Source organism: Ptiloglossa arizonensis, chromosome 2, assembly GCF_051014685.1.
Source record: "Ptiloglossa arizonensis isolate GNS036 chromosome 2, iyPtiAriz1_principal, whole genome shotgun sequence".
Lineage (NCBI taxonomy): Eukaryota > Metazoa > Arthropoda > Insecta > Hymenoptera > Colletidae > Ptiloglossa > Ptiloglossa arizonensis.
The window spans coordinates 33,506,333-33,525,113 of NC_135049.1; the positions used below are offsets into that span (position 1 = coordinate 33,506,333).

General features: G+C 42.5%; 2 protein-coding genes across 5 annotated transcripts; one reads left to right on the forward strand and one right to left on the reverse strand.

Moving 5' to 3' along the window:
- The first annotated feature begins 36 nt into the window (after positions 1–36).
- Positions 37–3,887, forward strand: Mtm (phosphatidylinositol-3-phosphate phosphatase). Of its 3 annotated transcripts, none has more exons than XM_076327516.1 (10): positions 37–240; positions 810–1,012; positions 1,101–1,208; positions 1,462–1,914; positions 1,993–2,509; positions 2,578–2,753; positions 2,830–2,937; positions 3,013–3,197; positions 3,279–3,483; positions 3,587–3,887. In XM_076327516.1, the coding sequence occupies exons 2-10, from the start codon at positions 887–889 to the stop codon at positions 3,737–3,739; spliced, it is 2,031 nt and encodes a 676-aa protein (XP_076183631.1). In that variant the 5' UTR covers positions 37–240; positions 810–886; the 3' UTR covers positions 3,740–3,887. The 3 variants fall into 3 exon arrangements, with proteins under 3 accessions (XP_076183631.1, XP_076183632.1, XP_076183633.1); XM_076327517.1 differs by having other exon boundaries at positions 1,993–2,440; XM_076327518.1 differs by lacking the exon at positions 1,101–1,208.
- LOC143155128 (nose resistant to fluoxetine protein 6) lies at positions 2,774–12,449 on the reverse strand. Of its 2 annotated transcripts, XM_076327515.1 has the most exons (14): positions 11,948–12,449; positions 8,920–9,170; positions 8,279–8,472; positions 7,856–7,977; positions 6,946–7,191; positions 6,610–6,823; positions 6,337–6,502; positions 5,585–5,664; positions 5,402–5,497; positions 5,199–5,328; positions 4,564–4,738; positions 4,275–4,417; positions 4,069–4,194; positions 2,774–3,968 (listed from the first exon to the last, which is right to left on the reverse strand). In XM_076327515.1, the coding sequence occupies exons 1-13, from the start codon at positions 12,147–12,149 to the stop codon at positions 4,069–4,071; spliced, it is 2,145 nt and encodes a 714-aa protein (XP_076183630.1). In that variant the 5' UTR covers positions 12,150–12,449; the 3' UTR covers positions 2,774–3,968. The 2 variants fall into 2 exon arrangements, with proteins under 2 accessions (XP_076183630.1, XP_076183628.1); XM_076327513.1 differs by having other exon boundaries at positions 4,069–4,417.
- Positions 12,450–18,781: the final 6,332 nt, after the last annotated feature.

Genomic DNA, 18,781 nt, shown 5'->3' on the forward strand with positions numbered 1-18,781 from the left:
GTAAACACCTATGCACAGAAGAGGTATAGAATTTTATATTTTGTCTGCTGTGTTCGCATAAATGCAATGAAATTGCGGTGCCATCTAGGGATAGTATTTTGAAAAGATTGATCAATAATTACATTCACGAGCATTGATCAAAATATATTACAAATGACACGCGTAAAGTTAAAGGATTGTACAAAACGAGCGAAGAACACTTATCAATATTAATCTCTATTAAGCTTACGTTTATAACAGGTACAGTTGTTTGTCAAAACTTAAATCACTTGAGTCAAGTTATCACTAACTGCGCAGGCGAATGTACTTCAAATTACGTTCATAAGACTTTTTGTTCGGCTTTAGAACGTGAACTACGGCTGTCAAACAGACACAGAATATTTTGTATAATCATACACAAGTTAGGTTAGTGCAGTGGGTTATTGTCTGTATCTAAACAATATTAAAACTGATGCGTGTTCCGGTATATACAAATTATATATTTGTGTTGTTTCTGGGCGTGGCGCGAATCATCGTGTTAAACTTTGTTTATGACGCTATTTAAATTTATTTTTTATTATAAATTCATTTTCTTTTTATATATTATTTTATACTTTTGTAATTTTGCGCCAACAATTTGCCATTTACAATTACTTAGTTTCGTATTGCAGGCTTATATAGTTTTGAGGTTAAAGGATTTAAATAGATATCTATAATATTGATACTGTGCGTAGTTATATTTCAATTTATAAACATAGATATAAAATTGACACCAACAACTCTATCATTTATTAGTCTTTCACTTTAAAATAACACTTTTATTCTTGTAGTTGGAGCGATCAAAATTGCAAATAATTATGTCGTTCTATTAAATGTGTAAACTCAAATATCTAACGAGGCTGCAAGCATGGAGAAGAGAGGCAGTGCTGAACTTTTGAGCATGGAACAAAACAATTCCAAAAATGCCAGCTCAGATTCAATTAACTCGGACAGCAAGAGTGGTTCGCTAAATTCCAAAATAGGTCAAGAATCGGTAACGTAAATTGATTTAATCGATTGAACAACATTTCATTTACATTCTTCTGCATATCTAATTGTATGCAAGCATTCAACTTCTATAGGAAAGCTGGGAAAAAGCATCTCAATCGAAAAGTTTTTCCTCAAGCTCTGCATCGACAGATAATAATATTGTCTCTGCTTTAGAAGCTAGACAAGACAGTCAAGTAAAAGTGAGTTCCTTATAGACGCGTAAAATCGATGCAGTTTGTGTTTTTTTAAACACTTATTTATCATCAGAGTCTGCTTTTTCCAGACGATACGCATGATTTTGATTTCATTAATTTGGTATGTTTCAACTTTTGTTGGGAAATTGTGTTTTATCACTTTTACTTTTGAAATAGTTGTATTATTGGAATGTTTAGTCAATCAATATAGCCAACAAGTATTTTACTAGTTACTCCAATAATGTATTTTTTTTCACAGAACTTGACTGGTGGAGAGACGGGTCCACCACTTCTCAACGGAGAACGGGTTCAAGGCATTGCTCACGAAGTGACACATGTATGCCCGTACTCAGGGCCAGTTAGAGGAGTTCTTAGCGTAACAAACTACAAACTTCATTTTCGAAGTATAGATCGTGAAACACCTTATGTGGTCGAAGTACCATTGGGTGTTGTTAGTAGAATCGAAAAGATTGGTGGCGCGTCTAGCAGGAGAGAAAATTCTTATGGGATTGAAGTGTTCTGCAAAGATATGCGTAATCTCAGATTCGCTCATAAGCAGGAGAATCATTCCAGGAGAGACGTCTTTGAGAAGCTCCAACAGTATTCGTTTCCTTTGTCCCACAAGCTACCTCTTTTTGCATTCGAGTACTCTGAGACATTTCCTGAAAACGGCTGGAATGTTTATGAGCCCATAGCCGAGTTAAAACGGATGGTGAAGGACATTAAGGAATATGTTTTAACAAAACATGCAATGGTTTTGTTAACTAATTAAAATCACGATTATTTTCAGGGGGTAAATAATGATATGTGGAAAATTTCGAAAATCAACGATACGTATTCGGTGTGCGATAGTTATCCAGCCGTATGGGCAGTGCCCGCGGCAGCAACCGACGAGGATTTACAGGCATCGGCAGCTTTCCGAAGTAGGGGAAGGCTTCCGGTGCTCTCGTGGATTCATCCAGAGAGTCAGGCAACGATAACGCGTTGCGCTCAACCTCTGGTAGGCGTCGGTGGCAAGCGTAGTCGTGAAGACGAGAGGTATCTCCAACTGATAATGGACGCAAATGCACAAAGTCACAAACTTCTTATCATGGACGCTCGACCAATGCCTAACGCGGTGGCGAACAAAGCGAAAGGCGGCGGTTACGAGAGCGAAGATGCTTATCAGAACGCAGAACTCGTGTTTCTTGACATTCATAATATACATGTGATGAGAGAAAGTCTTAGAAAATTAAAAGGTATACTGTTTATTACAAGTTGTTGTAAATTATTCTTTGATGGTGACTTACCTTGTGTGGAGTACAGTGGTAATTATAGTATAGTAATACCATAGTATAGTAATTATGGTATAGTAATACTGTTCGTTATCTTTCAGAATTATGTTTTCCAACGATCGAAGAAGCCAGATGGTTATCGGGAATAGAATCTACCGTTTGGTTGAAGCACATTAAATATGTGCTCGCGGGAGCGTTTCGAATAGTAGAAAAAGTTGAAAATCACAAGACTTCGGTATTGGTGCACTGTTCGGATGGTTGGGATAGGACAGCACAGGTAATTATTAGACGATCAAATGTACTTTATCCAAAAAAATGTACCTTTTAATATTTGTTATAATAACTGTTTTCAGCTCACAGCCCTTGCCATGTTAATGTTAGATCCGCATTATAGAACTATCAAAGGTTTTGAGGTTCTTATAGAAAAAGAATGGCTCAGTTTCGGCCATAAATTTCAACAGGTTGGAATGCCCAATGTTTATAAATTGTATTACACTTCAATTTGAAATAAGATAACCGCGAGGATATTGTTTCAGAGAATCGGTCACGGTGACGAACACCACAGCGACGCGGATAGATCTCCAGTATTTTTGCAGTTCATGGATTGCGTGTGGCAGATAAGTCGTCAGTTTCCCAACGCATTCGAATTCAACGAACATTTTCTAATCACTATCCTCGATCACCTATATTCTTGCAGATTTGGCACATTTTTATTTAGCAGGTATTTTGCGATTTTTTTTACATAGCTCATTTGCGGGTCTATATATTACTATCGTGACTATCAATCACATTACTTATACAGTGAACGTGAGAGAGTACAAGAACAAGTGAAACAAAAAACGGTCTCCTTGTGGTCATACACCAACAGTCAATTATCCCTCTATCAAAATCCCTTGTATTGGGCAGCTCCGAACTGTCAACTTGTTTTAATGCCGATCGCTAGCATGAGGTACATCAAACCGTGGAAAAGTCTCTACTGTAGATGGAATCCTAGCATGCGGCAGCAGGTTCGTGAAAAGTTGTAATTTATCTTTAACAATCAACGGATTTTAAATTCTGCATAAGTTGTTCGCGTAAGTTCATAGTTTTCCTCGTTGCGTGTTCTTCAAGGATCCTGTTTATCAACGAACAAGGGAACTTCTAGTCTTTAAGGAACATCTTGAGAAGCAACTCGAGGAAGGTCATCGCGAACAGGCTTCTCGAGCAAATCGGCTCTTGATATCATCGGCACCACCTAGGATACATTCACCGGTTCACTCATAGCACGGGAAAAATTCATTCGTCATTTAACGGTCTGTAGTTGTAAATGTGCTCCATGCTTCCTCTTTTTGCTCTAATCGGTGTACAACATCGATTAAACTTAGAATCGCTGTGTACAGAACGCTTGTTGATAACACAGAAAAAAAAGAAAGACGTTTACGATTTTTGCACAGTTGACCCTATAGATTGGTCCTCCTTACCACGTATTAAGGAAAATAAGAAACGTGAACTCCTGAAACAATCAATTGCGTTCATTTAAAATGTAGCGTCTCGAAATGTTTGTTTCGTGTGTGTTAATGAATGTTTTCAGAATGTAGACGTATCTATATTACTCATTTCATTCTTCTATTGGAAGAAAACATCATTCGTATCACCAGTATGGTCGGCATTTCTGCGACCAAGGATAGCAAAAGACCACTCGCGAAACTAATAACGAGTAGTCCAAGAAACACGCAAATCTAAGAAAGAGAATGAAACGTGATTGAAACAAGAGTTTCTGCGAGAGCGATACAATTCTGTTAATATCATTGCAACTTACGATCGGTGCAACGTCAATGAAGATAGTGTAGTCACTTAATAAAAAGATTGTGTGTATAAGAACAGGGTTTAGAAGGTAAACGGTGTATGTTATCTTGCTCAGGGGGACCCAGAATGGAAGCGACAAAAATTTATTTATGATACCTAGAAGCATAAAGGGGAATGTTTGAAGATTAAAAATTATTATAAGACATTTTTTTCTAACTGGAACATATTCGAGAAAAAAAAAAAAAACGTGCACAATAACGTTGCTATCGAACTAGACGGTGAATTAAAGATAGTTCACTTACCGCCGTTGTTTGTGGTACACGCTATTGTTAGCCACGCAATGCCAAAACCCCAAGCTGTTCTGCTCAGCGACGCGTAAGCAACAGACCAAGCCAAGGATATATTTTTCTGCGTTACGCCGAAAAGGATCGAGCCATTGCATAATATACCAAATGTCCAACCGATAATCAGGGCTTTCTGAACGAGATCATCACATTCGAGGAATGTATAGCGTAACGAATATGTAATATACCTAAACGTAGTAGACTGGTGTACGTAAACCAACTGTTCGTCCATTTTGACCAAATTTTAAACACGGTTAACGTTTCTAAAATCTCTTACTTTTCAGTTTGATAAAAATGAGGAGTTCCCGAGGCCAACAAGTCGTTTCGAGCATCCAGATTATTATTCGTAACACAAAATGGAAAATGTTAATGCGAAAAAAGAAAAGAAACCGATTATATTTCCCGAGTGTCGATGCGTATGCGCCGTAAGAAGCAAATCGCCTCATTTTTTAATACGATACGTACAGCGGTTGAATCAAATACAGTTTTACTTATGCTATCGTACCGCGATAATATTTTAACTTTCAAAAAGGGACGATCGACGTGCACCAATCTACGTAGTGAGTAATGATTGTAGATAACCGGTTTATTACATTCGATAAATGCAATTTGTAATTCCACTTTTCAAGAAGGTGAGCCGTGGCCATTCCTATCAAAAATGGTCCAATTCTGATCCACGGCCGTATGTACATTGCGGTCAGAGTCTCAAACTGTATATCCATTCTGAGAAAAATATGCATCGAACGTTGAACTTGAATATTGTACAGAGTCGATATCGAATATTTTGGACACTTACAGGGGAGAGATGTTGGTATCGTATGCTGTATAAATAGTCGCCATAATTGATCCAATCATTGTAACAACGGCCACGACCAGAGCGGTGTAAAAGTGCCTGAAATCATTGATCGAAGTTGAACGATGATCGAACAGTTAATACTAAAAAACGACGAAATGTTTCAACATTGAATTGTAAACTCACGTGATTGATATTAGCAGTACAACTGAACCGAATATGAAGAACTGTGTATCATTGGAGAGATACCAGCTCCACGAGAGACACTAGAACAATCACACTCCCGTAAACGATTCGTTTCGTGTGGCCCGTGTTCTTAGAATATTCGAATGAAAATAATAGATAAAAATAAATAATTCGAACGTTTCATTTTTAAAATTGTAAAATTATTCCCGAACAATGTTCCTCGGTGACGGAAGTAATATTTTCAATTAGACTTTTCTTGTGCTCCCATACTTTTTCAGTTACAATCGGCACGACTTTCGTAACGATAGAATTTCTTTCTTACTAGGTTCAAAAAGTCGTAAATCGTTTGCGCGGTTCGATTCGACAATTTTTGCAAAAACGAAAGAGTAAACTCAATAAAGTTGTAAGCAGTTAAAAGTCATTTCCTATCACGAAGTTTGCCTTTATATATTTCTCGTTTTTACGTGCACGGCTGGGCCCGTTAATTTTTGCCGTGTAAGGGGGGCAATCGTTCGGTGCCGGAGCTGGCGAGTTGCCCCCCCCCCCCCGCCCCCTGCCCCCCTGCCCCCCCCACCACACACACGGCAACAATTAATGGACCCTGGTATACGTGTTATAATATTTTAGTATTTTACTTGGAAAGAAGAATAATTTTACCTCGTTGCTATTATATGGAAGAAAACGTTTACGGGAATCGCTCGAATCTAATTGAACCGTTTAAGAAGAAGAGAAAAGGATAAAATTACTCGTACCATATCGTCCCATTCGAAAAAATTATTGATGTAAAGTAGATTCCTCCACCAGTAATTCGAGCACGTAACGTGATCTTCTTCCTTTAATTTGTACAGTGAAACTTTTTCGATCCAGGTGAAGTCTAGTATCACAATCAGTATCGTGATCAAGTACGCAGGTGTAAGCCTTAGAATTGAATTTATAAACATTTTTTTATAACATTTTTCTGTGATCGTAAATTGTTCGGTAACTGGTTTCATTGGCAAAAATGAACGCGAAAGGGAACACGGTACCTCATGAATCTTCGAATGATTATCATGATCAATTGATTCACTTTCAAGCGTAGGTTAAAGCTCACGGGCGACTTCTCCTTCTTGGTCTCTCTCTGGAATATGTACGTTAGTAGGAATCCGCTCATGAAGAAGAAGGTATCCACGGAGAACGACGCGTTACATATGATTTGGGCTATGAAACTGTCAGTTTTTAGAAACGCCGTTGATTTGTTACCTGAACACGTGAAATTTCGTTAAAGCGAGCGTCTTGCGTAGAGTTAGACGCTTATCCGTTACAACAGAACCAATAAAACGGAAGACGAAACCGATTCATGGATCGCGCGAACGTTGTCTCACCTACGTAGAAACCGCCGTAGAAGAGAGTGTGTACCATAACGATCCACGCCATTCCAAAGAATTTCAATCCGTGGAACATGGTCAAAAACTTCGGTTGCGATTCCATTTTAATTATTTTCTTGAAATTCGAGTAGGCCGAGAAACACATGAGAGTTTGCCCGATGTAGGTTTCCGGTCCAAGGTCCGACATCGTGGTGGGCTCGTGCTTCGGAGGTTCGTGTTTCGTTTCCGCATCGTTCTTCAATTCTGTTCAAAGTGCATCGCATCTGATTCACCGTGCGTCGAGAACTTTTACTCGAATGTCAGTCAATTGTCTCTTGTACGCTGCTCAAAGTAACGAAAGGAGTTTGGTTGCTCGAGCGCAGAGAATACACGCAAACGAAATTAATTGGTCGCGTAAGCCCATCGAGGTGTACGATAATCCCAACGAACCAACCGATTACCCTCGCTTTATCGACGTTAGAGTATAGGGCCTCCTCGTACAATCCTCGAAAATCGAGATCGTCGATTATTGCCCAATTTGCATCGGGCAAGGCACGGTTAAAAATGGATTCTCTTTCCACAGCCGATTCCGGAACGATTCCTGAACGATTCCTAACGCAAATACGAGCGAAACGCGTTATTACATCTCGAACGTTAAGAAGAAACCGAAGAAAAATTACTAATCGTTATTGCGCCGTTTAAAGAGAATTTTTTGTAGAAACGATCGGTAGCGGTCGATAGGCCGACAGACCTCGTCCGATGCGATTTACAGCGGTGGAAAGCAATACGAAATAATTAATATCGCTCGGGTCTAACGAAACGAAGATGTCTCCCGTTAAGTTCGTTCGTTCGGTTTCGCATCGTTCAGGATCAGGATTCCTTTGATTATTTTGAGCAGCGTACGTATCGTGTATCGAGGTCGGCTAACCAGCGGTGTTGTTGTTCTCGAAAGTAAGAAACTCCTTCTTCTTTTGCAAGCGTTTTTGGTACACGAGTAGATCGTAGAACGTGCCTGCTATTACAAGACCTAACGAAAACGTCAGGACAAATCTGCGGGCAAAAAAGTTCAAACGTGTCGATATTTTAATAACATTGTTCACGCAACAAAAACAAAAACAAAAACAAAAACGCTTTCTGCAGTTACGCGCGTGATTGTCGGTCGAAATGGAACGCCTCGAACGATAAATCGAAAATCGATGTTTCGCGTGATCTTTGTTTCGTTACTTATCGTTCGATAACTGTCGCGTTGAACGCGACTCGGCAGATTCGGTCGGTCGGTGTATATATCCGGAGTGACATTTTCAATCACGAATCGTTAAGATTGCAGCGATTACCCTTGTTCGTTACGTACATGATTAACACCATCTTCGCGCTGAGAAGCCACTGTTGGTCGTTCTTCATATCGGAGACCTCGACCAACTTAAAGTCCGTGTTATACAGCTGTCCAACTAGGAGAGTTCTATCACGGAAAACCTTCTCCAGTATTACGGTTAGGTCGTTCGTGGTGCAGGATATCGGCAGGCAGAGTCCAAGCACTACCAATCTCTGAAAAATTCACGATTTCGAACGTTAAATCGAACACGATTAACGTATTACAGTGAAAGACGAGACCTTGATCGTCGGACGTTGCGTTTACAGAGTGCGTCGAGACGGCTCGTCCGCATCTCTTACTTTGACGATACAAATCAATGTCCAAATACAGTCTTTCTTTAAACGAAGCTGTGTGTTTTTCTTTTAGATACCGAGATCGGTCGCTCTCGGTCAATTCACGAACGAAACTATCGGACTCGAGTGTTCGAAAGCCGAAGTCTTCGCGAGACGTTTCAAGGGAAAAACATTAAGGACGAATCTTTGAATTTTGAAGTCTCGTCGAGAGATTCGAAATTTCTATTCGTTTCTCGAACATCTTTCCCTGATAGCTTTACACGGGGGTGATCGGTTCGAGAGTCGCGACCCATCGAGAAATAAAAATGAAACAAATATTTACTTTACCTCGATCGGGTCTTCGAAGAGTGTATCCTTCATGGTGCTGTTCTCGACGAAGCGGGCAGAGTAAAAGTTCACGGCGAAGGGCGGGAACTCGTTATCCAAGTTGACATAACGAGTACGGTTCTCCTGGACCATATAGCTGAACAATGGCGGAACGCTTCTAGTTTTCATTTGGTTGCACAGTTGTTGGTCGCCTAACCAAAAGTTGTTCCCGTTGCTAAAGCCAGAGGGTGGCTTGCCGTTGGCGTCCAACACTGTGAAAACAAAACCTTCGTCGTGATCGTCGCTAGAAAGATCGATAGCACGAGCTACGGCCGCGCGTTCAAGGGGTTACTCTCTTCGAAGGGTCGGAAAAGAAGCTGGTTTTTAGAAACTAGTTTTGAAAACCGATGTGCAATTTTATCAAATGTAACAATAAACGCGTTAAACTACAAATCTTGTATTTTAATTTCCCAATTACGCGAACCGACCAAAAATAAAGGACGGGTATCTAATCGCCAAACCGATCGAATTAAAAACCAATTTTACACGTGTCTTATATTTTTCAAATTACCGAGACCGTAACTCGAAAAGCTTTTCGAAGCGACGCTAACGCAGATTGGAAAGTTTTTTCGTTTTTTGAGTCGGTCATCTTTGCCGTCACGGGCCAAGTAACTCCACGCGATTAGTCGTAGCTTCTACGCAAATAAACATTTCTTAATAAAACTAGTAGATTCCGTCAAAGTGGCGTAATCCCCTTAAAATGGAGGGGAGTCGAATCGAATGGAATCGAATCGACTCCAACAATCAGCTACCACGTTTCCGCGCTCCTACTGAAACTAGTTTCTTGTGTAACACGGAAGAAAGTCAACGGCCGACGTCGGGGTGCCCGACTCGACGAAAAATCCCGGGTCTTGGAACGTAATCGCCACGTAATCGCGTCTATGGTAGAATAGAGAGAGAGAGAGAGAGAGAGATTCGCGTTGCACAAGACGCGCCCGACTCTATCATCGAGCCGAATTTTAAGCTCGATTCATACTATCGGTCGGTCGTTCCCGCAGGAGTCCTCTCCTGAAACGTTACGCCTTTCGGAGTTCAATCTCCGTTTGCTCGTTCCACTTTAAAATATCATAAGGAGTTGTTCCACCGGAAACAGACTACCTTGATATATTTGGTAATTTTGGTATAAAAGTTTTAGGCGAAGGGTGACGGGGGATTATAGTATTATATATCGTACAGCGGCGATACTTTCCTCGTGAGCTGAGGCGTAAAAGAGATTCGAAGGTCAAATTTGTTTTTTTAAATAAATCAATAAGCCAAACGCGGTCTCGAACAAGCGTACATATGTATATTTACGTTTCGATCCTTTCCTTTGCGTTCGTCTTTAGAATTTTACAACGAGCAATGAATTTTCAGAATAAGAAGTACGATGGTTTGGGTCCTAATAATTATCGAGATATTCGGCTTCCAGAGCAACATTAAAGTACCGTCTATCGTTTGCCTTACACCATTTGTAGGCGATTGGACATAGACGAGAAAAGGTTTCCAACCTTTTTGGAAATTGTCCCTCTAAAGAAAAGAGAGAACTTCTGCGTCCCGATATCGACGGACAACAAATTTTGATCACAATTCATTTTACTATATATCCTCCCGAAATTACGTTACGTTTAACGATTTAGGTCGATCGAATTTCGTATTCATCGAAAAAATTGCACATACGAGTACGTTTAGTTTTTTAATTGTTCCAAGTAATTTGATTTTTCAACGATACAACGCAACACCGTCGCAATATCGATGGATGTCACGGGTCAATGTCGGTTGAAACGATGGAAGAAAAATATATCGATATACCTATCGATGGAAAATTTTCCGTCGCATTCCCCCGTGCGTTTCTCGTCGCCTGTTCTCCTAGAGGTCGATCTCCCTACTTTGCAAAACCTTGCGGTAATAGCCGATTAGTTTTAGGATAGATACGATCTTAACGATTTTCTCGAACATCGAACATTTCGAAGATACAGAATCCTGATACGTTAATTCGTTCCTCGTTAACTGACTTTCAGTGACCTTGAACGATCTTGCGTCGTAGGCGATTCTAATCGCCTCGATCGAAACGTTTTGGTATCGGTTCGATACCTCTAATCCCGACGAAACGGTTTTGCAATAAAATACATATTCCGTATCCGTTTTGTCCAGCAGTCTCGATGTACACGCGTATGTACCTACGAGATCCATCGAGAGCGTGTTTCGACACGAGCGGTTGCTGGACGAGCCAGTGAACAGTGGACAACACGTATAGTACGTTTCGACGCGGCAAAGAGTCATTGCGAAACGTTCGGATCGGTGATGTTCTTTGTCCTTTTCCGATTTCGAGCCACCGTGAGAATACATATTATTTTATATTCCCGATCGAGCAAATACGACAGGCTTGGTATCAAATGTTATTTCATCAATGCGTGAAAGAATAATCGCGGTAAACGATAGAGAAATGAAAATAGAGAAGATTTCGTGTATATTGGGACGACGGGTGTGCTTACTCGTCGATTCCACCCTAGAATGCACGAGGAGCGCGGTTCTTTTTCACTCGGCTTAATTCGATTCGATTCGATTCGATTCGATTCGATTCGATTCGATTCGATTCGATTCGATACGATTCGATTCGGTTCGATTCGTCGCGATTCGATTCGATCCGATTGGAGTCGAGTCGAGTCGAGTCGGCTCGACTCGACGCGATTCGATTCGATTCGATGTTCTCGCTCGACAACGAAACGATCGCACGTTCTCGATTCGGGACTTTGAAAAGCAAACGAAGCCATCGATCGGCAAATTTGAAAAACACCGATCGGTTCCGGCGGGTGTATGGTGTGAAGCAACCTTTACCGCGCAAACGTTCTTCTACACGAACGGAAAACGAGCCGGTTACGAAACAAGCAGCGTCGCCGCGTTTCGTTTCGATCGGTGGAATTTGCCCGATTACGTATCCCGTTTTCTATTTCATTTTTCGCCGAGACGTTCGAAACGAATCGAATTCGAACGAGAAATCGTTTCTACCAACCTTTCAGGGCCCAAAATACTTGGTCGTCGACGGCTCGGTGTAACTCCTCCAACTCCGTTCGACAGCTACTCGCGTTCAGTAGATTCGCGTTGGCGATGATCGCGTACATCGGCATTGTTTCCTTCAACGTTTCTTGTTTACGGCCGAGCGCGTGGACCGAGGCGAACAATGCCGCTAACAGAAAAATCGTTCCGCGGTCCATGATTTCGAGAGCAATCTTCCCGGGGTTCACTGTACGGATCGATGTTCACTGTCGATTTCGCTCGAGTACAACGCGGGACAACCGAAGACGCGCCCAGTACCGGGGCGATCGATTCGATAGTTCGCGATCGGTTCCCGAACGAGGTGTCACCGGCGGGCTTTTCGACCGGACCCGTTCACGTTCGAAATGTTACTCCGTGAACCGACGATCACCAGACGCGAATCTCGACGAGACAGAACGTATCGACGGAGGGAGACACGATTTATTCGCACGAGCACCGCGAGACCAAGGAGATGCGACGACCGGGAAAGGACTACGGTGCAGGAGAAGTAATCACAGAATCCAAATGGAAAGCGAGCGCGAGCCGTCCTCTTGACTCGGCGTCGTTGACGTCGTCGTTCTCGTCGTTCTCGTCGTCGCGATCGTCATCGTCCTCGTCATCGTCATCGTCCTCGTCATCGTCACCGTCCTCGTCGTAGTTCTCGTCGTCCTCTTCGTCGTTTTTTGAGTCGCGCCGTGCCGCGCCGTATCGCGCCGCGACACCCCACCATGTCGTTTCGAACCATGATCGTTAGTCTCGCGTGGTGTCGGTGATCGGTTTATTATTTGGAATACCCTCTTTTTCTTTCTCTTCATTTTACGCAACACCGAGGGGGAACAACTATCCTTTCTGGCACCGACAGCGCCGATTCTTTCGCTCGCGCCGCGACCAAACAGATATATACGTGCTCATTCTTCGAGAGTACGCGCAATTCGTACGTAGGGGCTCCTCTCGCCGCTGATCGATCAACCTTTTACGGGATTCCGTTGCCCGAAATCTTTACTTCGAAGTAGTAGTAGCATCTTTCGAAGACAAAGAGAAATTTCCAAATTTCGTTGGAACAAGGATAGTCGTCGATAGTCTGCTGTCAAAGAAACATTTAAACCATTAGTTTTGCTCCGTTCAAAGTATCAAACCATGGTCGTTAATGATCAGTTAAAAACTATTTTCCAAGGTTTATCGGCAACTTCTTGTTTATTTTCGCACGGTAGGAACGATGGGTACATGGCTCGGTAGGATCTTTCGGCCACTTGGAGTAAATAGCGAGTACTGTCACCGAGGTACGACGGTTGGTAGGAGTTGTACCAGGTGTTAACTCGCGGTGAACGACTGGGCGGGTAATTCGGCTTTGAAATTCTTTCGATGCGACGATCGATATTGATTCAAGATCGATCGTTCGCTTCTCGAGCCGCGAAGTTAAGCGGAAGAGACCGAAGGCTTAACGCGCGCCGAAACACCACGCACCCCCGCGAGAATTAAAATCGTAATTCAGTTTCCGTACGCGATGATGTCTAAGTACGTATGTAACGTAAGAGGCGATTATTACCTAGCGTGTTTTAAATTCAAGCAGTTACGAAATCTCGTCGCACGAACGGTAACGATCAAAAGCAATCGTTGCGTCGTTAATTCGAACCAAAGAGGAGACAGTTTCCGTACTGAACGTCGACTATCGGGCCGATAGCAGCGATAACACCGTAAATACATACACGCGTTCCATCGAGCAACCCGTGTGGCGCGACGATGATTCGACGGACCTTCGAGACAATGTAAGTAAATAAAAGACGTTTGCCCGCGACTCGTCGTTTCGACTTCCACTCGAGACGAGTCGCTGCTCGAAGATGTGAATCTCTTTTTTCGTCGTCTCGGGGGATTGACGGTTGGAAACGGGATCGATCACCTCTCGTACCTTCCGAGTGGATCGTAATTTCTATCGGTTGCCTTTGGACACGCACGCGGAAGAAACCGAAAGGCATTTAAAGCCTCTAAAGCGAGCGATAAAACACTGTCCGAGGATGTCGTGCAGTACACGAGTATACCGATGTTACGTCGGGTTCTACTCGGTGTACGAGTATTTCGAGTATTCGTTTCTCACGACACACACACACACACACACACACACACACACACACACACACACACACACACACACACACACACGAAGCGTGAATAGTATTTTTCAAATTTCCCGGATTTTCCGGTCGCGACCCTGTCGCTCGTGGCGTTCGCTTGGTAAATTTTTTAAGGTCGATCTCGCCGATAAAATACAATGAGAATGGTAATTGCGCGTAGCGGGAACGTAAAATTGTCTAGGAAGGTGTGCATCGAACGAGCGGCTCGCCGAGTGAAAGTTTTCGGAGAAAGAAGAGGGCCAAATAGCGCGATCGGTTGCGAGAACAAGGACGAACGCGTAAGCTCGTCGAAGCGTAGGTTTTATCGCGCTTATCGATCGTCCGTTCTCGTCTCGAAAACGAGAGCGAACGTTTTGCAATGCTTCGTACAATACGAGCGCTTAGAGGGCACGTAACCGTTGGAAAACCAGTCTTCCGCCGCGGCGTCGAGGTCTCCTCGGCCATTGTGTTCGGATCTCTTTGGTACCGAACGCGAGATAATTGCGTTCGAGCTAGTTTACACGGAACGTACGATACCGTTTGTTCCGGATAACCGAAGAGAACACACCACTGGCATTGGAAAATATTCTACGTCAAGGATTCGAGGGCATTTTTTCCAGCTACCCGCAGTAAATATACACTCGTGTGCACTCGATTGGTATCAAACTGGTATCGTTTACACTCGCTCGGTGTAAATAATTGCTCGCGATTAAAATACCAGCCGTATTGAACGCGTTTGGGACGCGTTGCAAGTGTTGTCAATTTTCCAAGTATTGTACTCGGTTGATCGAAAGTTTCGGGGAATTCGGAGAAAAAGTTAGGTTCTTAATTGCGAGCCACGTACCGAGCCTTCGAGAACAAAAAAGATATACGAAAAAGTATTTCCCTTTCAGTTGCGCAATTTTTCTCATCGATTCCTGCGGAAAAGGAAAACGAAACACCGCTGACTAATTACCACAGCTAAGAAACCTACCGACCGCTTCGTTCACTTAAATCGATAACGCGTCGTCTAATGATCGGTTTGATACTTGTTTGCATGAAATATTCAAAAGTGTCGAGACACGATGCGCGAATTTCTTTTTGTCGTCTTGCGTGCAAGAGGTATAACGATAATGACAGTGCACGGTAAATGAACGTAAATCGTGCCGCGGTGTTACGCGTTTTCTAATTTCGAGGAAACTGGCGAAAATAATCGGTTGTCGCGGCAGGGAGAGAGAGAGAGAGAGAGAGAGAGAGAGAGAGAGAGAGCAGCATTCCAGCCGATTTGTTCGTTTTCGTGTAACAGCACGATGCATAATAAACGCAAAACTTCATTATTTGTCCGCGGTTGTTTTCGACGCGAGCCGCTAATGGAACGAATTTCAGCATCTCTTCGAGTTTATTCGAAAACCTCGAAAGTCTCACCCGCCGCTCGCGCAACGCACCGAAAAAAGAGGAAAGGAATCGTCTACTTTGAGAACGGTAATGCATTCAAGATGTTAGGAAAATTTAAATTAACCAATGACGTGGTTTTTTGTTCGCCCGTTAATAACATCTTTTTTTCTAGATCGTGTAGGTATGTGTGACAACGTAACTGCGCGATCGGTATATTTCCGCTGAAAAAAAAAGCTAACGTAATCGTATCGTGTAGCGTGTAAACGGAAACGTAAAGGAATGTATCGCAATTTTATCGTGCAAATCTTTTTTCCAACCGAACGCGAAACAATAACCATCGTATCGTGGAACAGTTTTTTCTCCATTGATTTTCTTCGCTGACGTCTCCATTTCTTTTCCTGTTCGACGAGCGTGCGTGTTTTTGCTTTTATCGACGAATTGTTGCGGTGTTACGTACCGCGTTCGTGTACGGGAAAAAAAAGATAGAACACGTTGTTTGAACGTCCTCAAGGTCGTTGGCGGTGACCCGAAAATCGCGTGGTTCGCGTAAAATACGCAAAGAACACGGCCGAGGTGGAATCTGGTTGCGCGCGCACGATCGTTTCCCACTTTCCTCGGAATTCTCGTTTGGCAAGAAGAAAATTAACGGGCGGTCGAAAAAACAGGTCCCTGGTTCGCGAATAATGATCGCGTTTCGTGCAAACGCGCGTGTAACGCGTATATCTACGCGTAAACTTTCTACGGTCTACTTTTTCTAGGGACACGCGACGCGAGTCAGATTCGCGGCCGATCGTTAATAAAACGCCCGCCGTAGTGGATCGTCGATATGCTCCACCGATTCTGCAGCTTCCTTCCACGGAACTGTATCTATCTAAGTAGATTGCAACGATTCGCGCAAATTTTCTATGGATCGAGTTGCGTAGGCGCCGAACCTTGCGCGAGTAAACGAGGTATCCGGACGGATATCGGTGCGACGGAAAAGCTGTCTTCGAAAAGAAAAGGTGGAAATAGTAGCCTCGGCGGTCGTATTCGTAATAGAAAATCGTCGCTCAACGGCCACGGTGATATCGACTCTTCGCTAAGTCACTGTTTCGAAACAATTACAACACGCGTAACGATATAGGTGAGCGTTACAATTTTCAATTTTCAATTTTATCATTTTTTTTCATTTTTTTAAGGAATTTAACGAGGGGACGGCAGACTTTTGCAGTTTTTCAATGTCTACGAAAGGATCGTTTTACGAGTCAGAATTAACCGGTCGAAGGTAAATTAAAAAATATCAAAGTTATCGGAAAAAAAGGTAAAAGAAATTCATACGCGAAGCGTTAAACGTGTCTTCGGTTCGAAAAAATCGCGTATCGACGAATCGAAAAAATGAAGTGCCGCGACTTCTGCACTTTAACGAAAATTTAACAAAATTCCGAATCTCGTACGATACATTCGAAACGCAACAATGCCGTTGGAAAGTTTTGATTTTCGGACTCGTTGTTCGACTACGAAACGAACGACGTCGTCGTTTTCTTCGCTCCGGTTGTTTCCTTATCTCATGGTACTAAAATTTCGCAAGTGGTTCGTTTTTGTACGTAGTTACCGTCTTGCATCGACGTTTGATAAACGGTGTTCCGAAATAGCGACGTAAGCGACGTACTTACCCCGTAATACACGCGCAACGCATCGCGTAAACCGTTCATTTTTCGACACACCCCGTACCCCGCGTTTCTCCGTTATGCAAGAGGTTTTCTCTTTTTCATTTTTTTATTCGCTTTCCACTGTCGGGGTCCAGATTGATGTACGGTACTTAACCGTGGACGAAAGAAATTCAATCGTTTGGAAAAACTTTCTACCGCGATCGGTAACGTTCGATGGTTCAAGTTCGCGCAGCGCACTCGAGTAATCCGACTAGAGTGCGCGGCAGTGGCTCAACATTTTCCTTTTTGCTGAATATAATTTTTATTCGATTCAACGTTACTGCACTCTGGGACAAGAATGGAATTTTACGTTTCGAGGTTGGCCGAATTAACGTTAAACGTTAAACATCCCGACACACCCTGACGCACGTTAGTCACGATCCTCGCTTTTTACGTTCCTCGTTTTGAGAAAAATGGGCGATAAATTGTCTAAAATGAATGTTTTTCAATTCCGATTGCGTCGTTTCGGGCGAGTCGAGCGAACAATTTCGAATCTGTAAAGAGGAATTTTCGCCGAAAAAACGAACCGAGGGAATTTTTGATCGTCGTTAAAAATGTTTGCCAACGACAAAAGACGAACGAACATAAAATTCGAAGACCGTAAACAGAAAAACGACGGTACTGGTTAATTACAGCTTTTCAAAATTTTGGAATTCCAGCTAGAAAAAGCTAATTTACTTTGGCAGTTTGTCTCTCCATCTCCTTGATTTTCATGCCACCGCATAAATCTCTACTTTAATCGTTCTTTTACGCCGAGTTGGTCTTATACCTTTCGGTCGTTTCAATTTCAGTTTCAACTGAATCGCCAATTTCTATCTAATCGTTTTGCTCAACACGGTAGTAAATTTTCGCCGTCTAATGAATAAGCAATCCGTGTTACGAACGTCAGAAGTATCGGGTAGAAGATCCTTCGAAGATCAAGGACGGTGATCCCCATTTTCGCGCGTCATCGAATTAATTATCGAGTCGACAGTCCGAATCGAGAAGAACATGGTGTTTTTCCTAAATACGTCCGATGTTTTGTCAATGAAATGTACTAACCGGTTCGAGTAATCGCGAATATCGTCGTCGAAACTGAACGTTCGCGAGGATCTAATCCTGTCGTTTCAACGTGATTTCGCTCGAGCCACCGAAACTAATGACAAACGATTAATCAGTTTGCGGGACGAACGCTTCGCAGTTTATCGGATGTTTCGTGTTAACGTTTCGGCGAGTATGGGCTTAGGTTTACGGATCCTAATCGTTGATCGAGAATGCAGAGTAAGCTCGTACATATATATATATATATATATATATATATATAAAATCTATGCAGGTCGCGTGTCTGTCCTCCCACGGTACCAACCGTACGAAACATTCAACGTAGGATAAACTACTTAGATTTTCATACCGCGATAAATTTGAATAACCGCAATTGTAATTGAAATTAAAACAACGATAATCGAAAGCACCAATTGCGAAACCAAATGCGGTTTAAACGCTCGTTTGCTCGTAAAACTCGCATTAGAATTGCTTTATCGCCGAACTCGATGTAAATATTTCTAGAAATCTAAGAATAGTCGTCGAAACCAGAGGTCAACGGGATTTATAGTTAGATGTTAATAAGTCGCGTATTATGATAATATAAGGCAGCTCGAGACT